The sequence below is a fragment of the Mchenga conophoros genome, linkage group LG6 (genome assembly GCF_057382185.1).
Source record: "Mchenga conophoros isolate Kocher_MC1m ecotype Shallow Benthic linkage group LG6, M_conophoros_male_GT1.1, whole genome shotgun sequence".
In the NCBI taxonomy this organism is placed as follows: Eukaryota; Metazoa; Chordata; class Actinopteri; order Cichliformes; family Cichlidae; genus Mchenga; species Mchenga conophoros.
The window spans coordinates 20,007,079-20,019,957 of NC_140531.1; the positions used below are offsets into that span (position 1 = coordinate 20,007,079).

A 12,879-nucleotide genomic window follows, 5' to 3' on the forward strand; every position below is an offset into this window, starting at 1 on the left:
TTATGCATCCACTTTACTGCTCCTTTTCACTTTCACAAAGCGATTACTTAGCAAAGTATCGGTGACATAAAGTCAGCAAGCGGCATTCTTAATGCATGTCTTCAGAATATAAGTTTCACCTGGGGGATAGCTCAAACAATTTCCTTTAAAACTATATTTCCAAATGGTGCTTAGCCCTTTTTTTTCTTGCTGAAAGGCAAAATGACTTTGGGATTAAAAAAAACAAAACAATAGAGACAGGAACAATTTGTCCAAAAGGGACACTGGAGCTGACTGTAAACTGAGCCCCATCTTCTACAAACTTTAGTGGTTGCAATACGTCATTGTTTTACTGCCCGAGTCCAGGAGATTCATGTGATTGAGGCAGAAGGCAAAAGGAGATCCAGTTCTCCTTATAAAGGTAAAATATGTTGGGCTAGAGCTGCAGTCAGCTTCTCTGGCAAGATTTCCTTGGAGTTGTTTCTCCTGCCAGCTTGTTTCTGTATATCACTGCCAGCCCCATTAGCGCAGCCTGTGTATACCTAGGTAGTTACAGTGTAGTATCTGGCACTCACTCTAAACTATATTAGGACTGAAATCTAGGCTGCTGCATGACCTCAAACAGGACTTGTTTACTTAAGCTTCGAGCCACAATCTGGTCCCTACTCACAATAGTTTTATATACATTACAAAGACAGACTCCTAAGTTCTGCACACTTCAGCACAATATTTATCACCTCTAAGACAGCATGGGTCTATCTTCAATGGATTTATTGTTCTTTCTTTAGCCCCACAGTAGTGTGGCTTTTGAGATGCCATTGTGGGTCTGTCAGTCCACCGTAATGGTCAAGACTGTGATATTTCAACATGATGAATCCTTCTAACTTTGGTGCTTTGTCTCTACTAACCCCACTATCAGGTTAAAATTTCACTGCTTTAAAGCTTCAAACCTCTCATTTGTGAAAAATCCACATTAAACTTGTCTGTGCTTTTAGGGGGAGGTTATCAAATGTTAGTGCAGTCCAGTGCAAAAGCCAGCAATCATCATATCTTTATATTTTACCATACCACACCACGTTATTTAAAAAGCACTCAAAGTAAACAACAGCAGGACTGACTAAAAAAAACAAAACCCAAAACACAACATAAAAGACAAATACAGACCAGACAGTAAAAAGATACGGGGACATATAAGAACTGTAGACGTTAACAATAAAGGCGTACATAAAAAGTGAAATAAAGTCACAGTCAACATCTCACAGTGGGTCGAAAGGCAAGAAATAGAAGGGTGTTTGTAAGCGAGATTTAAAGACAGAAGTGAAGGAGCTTGCCTGATGTCGTTTCACAGCTGCAAAAACTCTTTCACCTCTTAATTTGCTGTCCATCTTTGGAACAAGTACAAGCATCTGGTCTGCTGACCTGTGTACAGTGTGTCTTTAACAGCAGTGTACCAAAATACTTTAGCATGTTAGCATTTAATTCAAAGCAAGTCCAGCATTGTAGGCTGCTGCAAACAAAGTATTTGTACAAAGACTGCAGTATTATTTCAGAGGAAGCTACAATAAATTCAAAATTTAGTCTCTTGAGCAACAAAAACTGAATTCTTAACATTTATGAATCATAGTGCAGAATATGTGATGGTCTATTCCCTGGTTTCAAGTGTGTTAGCAGGTTGAAAAGTTGACTGCTATCAGCTCTGACAGCAAGTGATGACACAGTGCAGGACACATTGAGCTTCCTATTTTGTAAGAATGAAAACTGCAGCTAAATAATTGTTATGATAAATCATCACAACATCAAAGGAGGTTTTAGTTTTTACTTCAGAAATACAATAACAAGTGATTTATAGATGTGAGCATTTAAATCATACATTTTATGAACGTGTAAAATATAGTAAATAGCATAGAGGGAAATGCAGAGAACATGAACAGAAACAAAGGCTTAGCGTTATGTTTGAAGTTCTTTTTAATAGTGCTTCTCAGCAATTGATGAAAAAAATATGGTTTTGAAGGTCAGTGTGTGCTTTCCCTCACCACGTTCATGTTCATGAAAGCGCACGCACACGTACACGCACACATAGTGAGTTATGGTAGACATCCTGTGATTTGTGTACCGCACCTGCTCCATTCTGCCATCAGGCGTGCAGAATTGATGTCCTCATACAACTGAAGCTCACATTCATTTGTTTCAGAGCAGAGTCCACATGCGTCACATTTTTGTAACTACTGGAGCTGCATGTATGGAGGCAGAAAATATATACCATGCTGCTGGCTGGACATTATAAGAGAAGACAAATAGTCTGTCCAGCTTCTGCAGCACACACGGAAGGATAAATTACAGAATCGTTTGGATGCAGTATCGAATATTACATATTTTACTGCATATGTTTAAACTCTCTTAGATATTAGATTAATTTAAATAACTTCAGGCTGAACCATCATGCAGTTTACTGAAAGCTACTTTGCAGCATTCATGTAATCTCCACTTCACTGATTTCTGTTCATTTTGTTAATTTTAGCTTGTGCATGATGGAAGCCTATACTTAGTGGTCGTGACTATGACTGTGAACCCAGAGAGCTTACATTACACATATGACTTATTCTGAGATTCAGTGAGTTGGATGAACATTGGAGAGATCTATAAGCAGACTTGACATTTAGTTGTGAAATTTAAAAAAAAAAAAAAGTCTTCTGCCTTTCTGTTCAAATACGCAGCTACCAGAATAAAAATTAACAGTCAAGATAATATTGCAAGACAGTAGCCCTTAAATGGTTCAGACACACTCCTCTCTTTTCCTCTTTCTTGGTAGTAAATAGGAGTAGAGACATTAATTCTCAGTGACAAGCCTATTATGCATGACACAGGAAGTCTGTAGTTGTAAATTTTCCAACAAAGAAGGGAGGTCTAGATTCAAAGAAAAATCTGTCATGTTTTCAAGTATTCATGATGTCAGTTAAATCATGTGGTGTGTATTGTAAGTCATCTTCATACATGCAAATACAGACTTATCTCCACAAAACGCCTGTTTGAGTCTCCAGATTAAAAAAAGACAAAGGGATAAAGGACCCTGAATAGTTTTCTTTTAAGTGTTGTGAATGATTTAACTGAGTAGGTATATATCAGAGTATAACATAACATGTGAAATAGGTGACCTGCTGTGCAACATTTAGACTCGGAGCGGGACATTGATCTCAGCTTCCCATTTGTTTGCAATTAATCGGATTCTGTGATTCCCATTTGATTAGTCTCGTATCCTCAGGTAATCTATAAAACTCTGTCCTGTTTGGAGACATCATTGATTCACAATGGCCCAGAGAGGCTCCCCAGCTGAAGGGGGAACCGTGTGTCTACTGATGATGCAGAGGCATTTGCCTTCACGGGACATTAGCATTTGCTTCAATGAGCCGAGATGGGCACAGAACTGATGAGCTCTACTTATAGATGTTTAGCTCTGAGAAAAACAACCATGACTTACTGAAACTGCTTATGGAAACACAGCACAGACAGACACCTTGAACGTTAGTAGAAGGAGATGTAGAGGATGGAAAAAACAATGTCTCTAGGACAAATTTGCCATGTTACAAATTACATTTTCATTTACATTTTAGGATGAGCCCAATCGCCTGATGTGGAGCTATTTAAAATAGTATAAAAAAATGAAAAGGTGGTACTGGATAGTAAGTAAAGTATCTTAATGGATGTACATCTGAATTTATGGATGAGGAATCCTGCTGAAAGTTACGTTTCCTAGATGTACTTTCAGCGTGGATAAGTTTCTATGTGAGTTACCAACGCTACTTATTTAATTTTAGAACCAAAAATAAAATAAATAATGCTGTTATATAATTTTGTTCCAACTGGTACCAGTATGCAATTAGCAGCCCACAGACTGACAGGCTGTGGGCAGCTAGTCGGTTTGTATAAAAACTTCATGCTGTAAAAATAAGTCAGATTTAAAATAAAAATAAAAAAATTGTCCCACTTACATGATTAACTAGCTGGATAATTTTGAAGGCTGTGACTTCTCAGAAAACATAGATTATAGTATATTTAAAACATAAACAAAAAAACATTAAAGAATATGCTGCATTGTAGCTTATGTGAACATGCGTTGGCTATATTTACCGGTACACTTTGGTAGTTGGACTCCATTTTTAAAATTCAAAACTGCCCTAAATCTTCATGCCATAGATTCAACAAGGGGTTGTAAACATTCCTTGTAGAGTTTGGTGCATATTGACGTGAAAGGATCACACAGTTGCTGCAGATTTATCAGCTGCACATCCATAATGTGAACCTCCCGTTCTACCACATCCCAAAGGTGCTCTATTGGACTGAGATCTGGTGACAGTGGAGGTCATTTGAGTACAGTGAACTCATTGTCATGATCAAGAAACCAGTTTGAGATGATTTGGGCTTTGTGACATGGCATAGTATCCTCCTGGGAGCAGCCATCAGAAGTTGGTTAGACTGTGGTCATTAAGGGATGAACATGATCATCAACACCACTCAGGTGGCAGGTAACAAGTGGTTATTTGAGTTATTTTTGCCTTCCCAGATGGAAGTTGTCTGCCCATTCTCATCTGGCCTCTGGTACCATAAAGCCAGAGAACTGCTGCTCACTGGATATCTTTTTTATTTTTTGGACTATGCTCTGTAAACACTAGAGAGGATTGTGTGGGAAAATGCAGCAGACTGGCAGTTTCTGAAATACTCAGACCAGCACGTCTAGGAACAACAACAATGCTACATTTGAAGTGACTTAAACCACCTTTGTTCCCTATTCTGATACTCACTATGAACTTCTGCAGATCAGCTCAACCATGTCTACATGATGAAATTGAGTTGGTGCACTGTAATTGGCTAATTTGATAGTTGCATTAATAAACAGTTGAATGTACCTAATGAAGTGACCAATCAGCAATATCTGAGCCACTGTCTTTCACTGCTTTTCTTTTGTCTCAATATTTCTGTGTGTCAAGTTCAGCCTGACTTTGTAGCCACAATTGCAATTGATTCATTTGATTCATTCAAAACTAAACATTTTTATACCTTGTTTAGATTTGATTTTCTAATTTTCTAGACTTCTAAAAGTCTAAGAAAAGAAATCAAGGCTTTACTTCTCAAAAGTATTTCTTCTGTTTTCAGCCAAATATCTCAGACAGATTGATTCACAAGAAGCAACAGTGCAATCAAACCATTTGAAGTATCCTTCTCATTCTTGTGACACAACTTGGAGTGAGCTCACTTGTTTGCAGGATATTATTGTCAATACTGAGCTGTCTTTACAAGATAGGCACTTCTATAACTCTTCTAAATCTAATACTGAATAATACCAGTAATACTGAACACTTCAGATCAGCTAAGATTGATTTCTTAGTGCGAGATGGTGGGTAAGTAGTGACATATATTGACTGGGTAAAGAAATAATTATGCAAACTTTCCAATAATGATATCTGAACAACTTACAGCTATATACTCACAGTGTAAATCATGGACCTAAGCAACTGCTATAAGTGTACATTAAGTAATCACAATAATAAACTACACTACTTCACTATTGTGTAGATGTCATTGCACTACCAGAAGAGCTCTGACCCATCCATCCATCCATCCATTTTCATCCGCTTTGTCCGGGGCCGGGTCGCGGGGGCAGCAGCCTAAGCAGCGGCTCTGACCCATCAGGCATAAACAGAAAGCCTCTGGAGGCTTGCCTTTGGTGTGATTATTTATATGAGCGTGAGGCCCTCTGGAATCATGTTACATTTTAAGAACAAAAATAGTTCATGACAACCCAATCTTTGATTTCTGTAAATGGTAAGTGGCCTGTATTTGTATTGGGCTTTTACTTAGTCCCTATGGACGCCAAAGCGTTTTACACTACAGTCAGTCATCCACCCATTTACACACTGGTGATGGCAAGCTACATTGTAGCCATAGCTGCCCTGGGGCGCACTGACAGAGGCGAAGCTGCCGGACACTGGCACCACTGGGCCCTCTGACCACCACCAGTGGTCAGGGGGCCCAAGGACACAACGGGGCTCGAACCGGCAACCTTCCGATTAGAAGGTTAGAAGACGAACTGCCAACTCTTGAGCCACGATCGCCCCACTGTATTCTGCAAACATTATGAATAAGTTTTGATGCAGGATTCACAGATACAGTCAACCAATATCTCAGTTTAAATTGTATACTGAGATATTGGTTACTGATAATAACGAACAAGTGAACATTTTGATGTGTTAGAAACAGGAGAAATGGGCAAGTACAAGGATTTGAGCGAGTTTTGCAAGGGCCTAATTGTGATGGCTAGTTGACTGGGTCAGCATCTATCAAAAGTGATCCGAGAAAGGAACAGTGGTGAACTAAATTTCAAATTCAAATTCAAATTTTATTTGTCACGTACACAGTCATACACAGTACGATATGTAGTGAAATGCTTGGACAACTGCTCGTGACCTAAAGAGAACAAAAAAAGGAAAAGGCTATGAATAAGATAGGAAATAAATATGAAAAATTAAAAAGGGTAAATTTAACTAGGAAGGAATAAAATATAAATTAAGGTTAAAAATGAAATAACTGTACAACACAAATTAGAATGAAGGGTAAATTTAACTGGGAAGAATAAGATAAATATATAAATTAAAGTTGAAAATAAAATAACTGTACAACAAAATACACAATACACAATATAGAACTATATAAGAATGTATGAAGAAATCTAAATATAAATAAATATATACACAATAACAGCAGCTGTACAAGTATTAACCGGAAATGAAGAATATAGTGACCAGTGTTGTGCAAAACCAAAGTCCAGAAAGTCCAGTGTGTGTGTAAGAACCATATGTGTGGGTCAGTACTGTGTGGTGGTGTGATTGAGAGACCGTATCGCCTGCGGGAAGAAGCTCCTCCTCAGTCTCTCTGTGTTGGTCTTCAGGGAGCGGAATCGCTTTCCTGACCTCAACAGAGAGAACAGTCTGTTGTTGGGATGGCTGAGGTCCTTCACGATCTTCCTGGCCTTGGTCCAGCACCGCCTGCTGTAGATTGAGTGCAGGTCAGGGAGCTCGGAGCGGATGGTGCGCTCAGCTGACCGCACAACCCTCTGTAGAGCTCGTCTGTCCTGCATGGTGCTGTTCCCGAACCAGGTTAAGATGTTTCCCGCCAGGATGCTCTCTATGGTGCACGAGTAAAAGTTCCTGAGCACCTTGGAGGGCAGTTGGAAGTCTCTCAAGCGTCTGAGGTGGTAGAGACGCTGTCGGGCCTTTTTCACCACGGTGTTGATGTGACAGGACCATGACAGGTCCTGCGTGATGTGAACTCCGAGGTATTTGAAGCTGTCCACTCTCTCCACTGGGCACTCGTTGATGACGGGGGTCTGGTAGTTCCTCTCCTGCTTAGTGCTGAAGTCCACTATCAGCTCCTTTGTCTTACTGACGTTTAGAAGGAGGTTGTTCCTCTGGCACCAGTTCTCCAGATTCCTAATCTCCTTCAGGTAGGCCGTGACGACGGTGTCGTCAGCAAACTTGATGATGGTGGTGGAGCTGGTAGTGGCCACACAGTCATATGTGTACAAAGAGTACAGCAGGGGGCTCAGAACACACCCCTGGGGGGCTCCAGTGCTGAGAGTGGTGGAGGCTGAGACATGTCCGCCCATCCTTACTGCCTGTGGTCTGCCAGTTAGGAAGTTGGAGATCCACTGACACATAGATGAGCTGAGTCCCAGATGCTCCAGCTTGGTGGTGAGTGTGGAGGGAATTATGGTGTTAAATGCAGAGCTGTAGTCTATGAAGAGCATTTTAACATAATTCCCCCTTCTAGTGTCCAAGTGAGTGAGTGATGTGTGGAGGAGATGAGAGATGGCATCGTCTGTGGAACGATTTGGACGGTAAGCGAACTGTAGTGGGTCCAGTGTGTCTGGTAGTGAAGAAATGATGAAGTCTCTGACCAGGCGTTCAAAGCACTTCATCACTACTGAGGTGAGGGCTACAGGGCGATAGTCATTGAGAGAAGCAGGGTGGGGTTTCTTCGGGACAGGAACAATGATGGACTCTTTGAAGCATGTGGGGATCACCGACTGAGATAAAGAGATGTTGAATATCTCAGTGAACACAGGAGCTAGCTGGTATGCGCAGTCTCTGAGGATACGACTTGGGATGCCGTCTGGTCCTGCTGCTTTCCTGGTGTTCACTCTCTTGAAGGCTCTCCTTACTTCATGCTCGGAGATGACGAGCACGTTTCCGGTGCTGGCAGTATCTTCCTGTCTGCAGCCGTTAGCGCCGCTAACACTAGCATTGTTGGAGACCTTAGCTGCAGCCTCGAAGCGAGCATAGAAAGTGTTCAGCTCGTCTGCCAGAGTCACGGCCGCGTTCGTCATACCGGTTGTTGGTGCTTTATAGTCCGTTATTGTCCTTAGTCCCCGCCACAGGCTCCTAGAGTCACTCTGTTGGAGTTGTGACTCTAGTTTCCTCCCGTAGCGCTGCTTCGCCTCTTTCACCGCCCTCCGCACGTTATATGACGCGGCTTTGTACGGGTCCATGTCCCCCGTCATGAGTCCCTAGCGACAGTGTCATTGGTGAACGTGGAGAGCGAAGGCATCAAGTTGGACGGCTGTGTGTGTGTGCATTGCTTACTTGGGGACTACCTGGGATGCACTGGGATTCATCATTTCATCAATTTCATAGTGTGTTCGTTACAACATAATGGGTTGAAACAAATGCTCTATACTTCTTTGAAATGACTGGTCTCTCATCTTCATGCTTGTAAGTTCCATCTTACATTAGCTATCGTCCAATTCCAAAAGGCCTTTGAGTTGCTCTTAACTAATCATGCTACTCTTCCATTTGTGGCAACAAGTCACAGCCCACACTCAACACCTATACATAATTACATAAATGTAATTTCTTCTGACAAAAAAGAAAAATTGACTTCTTAACAAAATTGGCTGTGTGAAAATGCCCCAGCTGAGCCCAGGGCTTATTAAAGCAGCTATCAATCTCCTCTTCTTCATTTCTGCCTCTTTTAGTAGCAGGAGTGATTGGATGCAGCATTCATAGCTCTAGGGAGGGAAAATGCATTTCCCAGAACTGCCTGCAAGCCTGTCGGTGAGGAATCTCAGACCTCGAGCATTTTTTTTCTCACCAGAATGGACCTTGTAACTGAGTTTCTGAGGTGCTAGCCCAGGAGAGCTAACAACCCCCTAACCTTGACACTGCGGCGGGACAGATGAGGCGAAAAGATATATCTTGTATATAGTTTCACTTGAGCCTTGGCCAGGTGCAGGTCATAGCAAGGAGTGCTCATTAGCCAGTCTTGCTTATTAGCCACGGAAAAGAGGGGTGAAAAAGAGAGGCTGTCAGTGTAAGAGATTGCAAGGGAAAGAATTCCTAATTTATCCAAATCCTTGGCTAATCCAGTGACTCCCTGTTCCCTAATCCTCTCTATTCTCAACACAAGAAGCAGAAAGGGTTTATAATAGTACAGAGGCATCGGGAGGAAGAGTAGAAATTTTGCTAGACAAGAGCTCAGATGAGAAGCGGCTGCTAAACGATGGGCAGTTATTATCTGAAGGAGCCACTGGCGCTGCTGGATGACTACTTAAGACTATTAATGGCAGCAAAATGCCAAGGTCAAACTGCTCACTTCTTTGACCAAACCTCCCACACTACATTTACATAATCTCTCAGGCTTTATATGTGAGTTGAGAGAAAGAACCACTTATTTTTTTAAATAATTCATTCATATTCTTACAAAGGAGTTAAACAGTTTGCTTAAATAAGATGTTGGTGTTAACTTAGAATGCAGAAATTAGCAGTTCTTTGATTTGTTTTACATGTAATGCTTAACTTACTACTATTAATAAGGCAAGTACTACAAACATTCATGTTTTCTCAGGCTGAGTATAGTAAAGCTTTGGCATTTTATTTAGCAGTGATATTTATATTCTAAATGGGTTTTTTTGCCAATTGCCCAGTTTAAGACCTGCAGAACTACACAGAATTTCCAATAGTGTCAAATATAGTGATTCTATAATAATAAGCTAAATAGAACTTAGAACCTTTTTATTGTCATTGTGCATTTGCCTTCACAAGGAAATTAGGTACCAAGACCACAAAAGTGTGAAGTACAGAAAACAATATACAAAGAAGAAAAACAATTTAAGTACAACAATAGAAGTACACTATATACACAGTGTATGAGTTACAGAAACATTCTGGGGGGGTATGTACAAGGGCAATAATATAATATAATAAATAGGGTGGAAGGGCTATGGCCATTAAGGATGGGGATGGTAATTGCACATCTGCTAGAATATTGCACAGAAACCAAAATATTGCACAGAAAAAGGAAGGACCAAAATATTTCACAGGGAATGGCAGCAACAGAGTCAATTGCAGCGACAGAATAAAGTCTGTTCACACTCTTAATTTGCATTAATGGTTCTGACAGGCGGTAGAAGCTGTTCTTTAGTTTATTGGTTTTGCACCTGATGGATCTGCACCTTTTTCCGAAGGGCAGGACAACATTAGAGTAAAATATGAATAATTTACTATGATACGTGTTATTTATGTTAGCCATGTGTCACGATGCTCTGTCCTAGAGCCTGACAGAGCAGCTTAGTAGCTAAGTACTGCAAAAAAAAAAATGCATTGATCATGATTAGGCTGCATGTATACATCAGCAGTTCTTTGGCTAGCTGGGTGAGCATAAAGAATATATGATTTTTCTTATACAAAATCCATCAGAAAGTATATGAAGAGTACTCTGTTGTTCAAAAGTATATTACTCTTTGACTGGGAGGGCCTCATGCACTGACAAGTAACATTTTTTTAATATTGTTTGTCTCCTGTTATTTATGGTGTGCAGAAATTGACATTGAGCGCTGTGTCCGTGAGTCCATCAGCCTGTTCTGCTGGACCCCAAAGAGTGCAACATACCGACAACATGCTCAGCCTCCAAAGGTTGCGGGCGACAATGGCTTTGCGAAAACGTCAACATACTACTCGTCTGACTACCAGGACATGCCCAAAACAGACCTGGTGAGTTTTACTCTCATACACATAAATTGCAAGGGGGACAAAAGGTCTAAATTTAAAGTTGCCTAGCAACTGCCTAGCAATTGACTAACTTAAATGTTTTTAACCTTGATGTACCTACAATACCTTAAGGCAGAGCTTCCCAAAGCGTGGGGCCCGGCCCCTAGGGGGTAGGGGTGCAACGATACACAAAATTCACGGTTCGGTTCGGTTCGATACTTTGGTGTCACGGTTCGATATTTTTTCGATACAAAAAAAATGTTCATGCCTTTTTAATTTGTCATTTATTAAAATTATAAATATATATTTTAACTCAAAAGTACAGTTTTTAAATTTTACCCTAACCCTTGTGCGCGTTTTTTATTTTGACAGCGAATGCGCACCTGCGGACCACTTATGTGCAGCCCTGGTTATTTAGCTCGTCATATTGCAGCCACAGAAATTCTTTTGTCCATGAAACCATAAAGCTGCACTTTCTTTTTGCCTTATAGTCTGATTTGTCATAACTTCTCCGTTTTGTGGTAAGCTTTTCTTTGGCTGTCACTTCTTCACCCTGACCTCTCTTATTTGGCTCAGCAGAACTGAAATGCTTTTACACACGCACTCACATAAGCTCAGCGATTCTCTGCGCGATCAACCTCTCACATGTTTAAGCTTGCTGCGGGAGATTTCACTTGTCATGTTTGCATAGTGAGCTAACGATTAATAAGACGATGTCAGAGGAATTGGTGCACAAATTATCATCACTCACAGATCAGTGCTGTCGCTCTCTATACACAGTTCGCACGATTGCAAAGTGAAAGCAAAAAACAAGCGCAAATTCAAACGCGATTTCAATATGTCACATATTGACAGTGGCTCACCGATGCCAATGACATAATTACCCAGCTACATTTCTGAAAGAATGCAAAAGCATTGACATATATTTTTCCTTCCTACAATAGCCCGACGGGCAGGGAAGAGATAGATTTTGGTAGCCCGACTGAAAAAATCGCTAGCTCCAGGACGTCGGGCTAGCGATATTGCAAGCCCTGTATCTGATTGAGGAATCACTCATCTTTGGAAAAGAGAGTTTATTACAGAGAAATGTCTCTTTCCAAAATAAAAGCTATACTATCCGCTTCTTCTGGGCTATATTCTCAGCAGCATAAGGAGAATCATGTGCTAACAGCTGTCTAAATGACTCGGCTAAAGTTAGTAGCATGCTTGTTGTTTTTGTCTTTGCACTAGGATGATGTCGGCGTAAATGTGCAGTCATATTCGTTGTGTTCCCACTAGTGCTTTCAGGTTAATCTCGTTGAAATGACCTTAACGCCACAACACGGCAAATCTCCGTTAACGAGCTACCGCCGATCGCCCCGTGCATGGGGCTAGACGGCCAACACGTTAACGAGCTAACTACGCTAACACACTAGCTCCCACCCATGTAATTGAGCATTGCACGGCACATCCAACATACTGTTTTACTTTAGTCCATGACTCGCTTACCTTCAGGGTCATACGTCACATGAAAACCAAAATAATTCCAAACGCCAGATCTGAATGGGGGAGGTCCATGTTGCAAGGAGAGCTTAACTTCTGTCTTGCTAGCTTGCCCTGCGCTCTTCCTTCTGACTATGCTGTCTGTGTTGAGCGCTCAGTGGATCTGCGCTCAACAGTGCAGCCTAGGCGGAGTAGTCGAACGCAGATTCACTGAGCGCTCAACACAGACAGCATCGTCAGAAGGAAAGTTGATAAAATAAATTACAAATGTTGTATTGTTCAATACATATGCGTACCGAACCGAAAGCACTGTATCGAACGGTTCAATATCGATACGAATATCGTTGCACCCCTACTAGGGGGGGGGTGCAGAGCCATCGCA

General features: G+C 41.1%; 1 protein-coding gene across 1 annotated transcript in view; it reads left to right on the forward strand.

The window, feature by feature from the left end:
• Window positions 1-11,189, forward strand: part of tbck (TBC1 domain containing kinase) — a 33,075-nt gene extending 21,886 nt beyond the window's left edge. The window contains exons 23-24 of the mRNA XM_085278487.1: window positions 10,846-11,018; window positions 11,148-11,189. Coding sequence (XP_085134613.1) covers window positions 10,846-11,018; window positions 11,148-11,189 — 215 coding nt within the window. The remainder of the gene's footprint in view (window positions 1-10,845; window positions 11,019-11,147) is intronic.
• The last annotated feature ends 1,690 nt before the right edge of the window (window positions 11,190-12,879 follow it).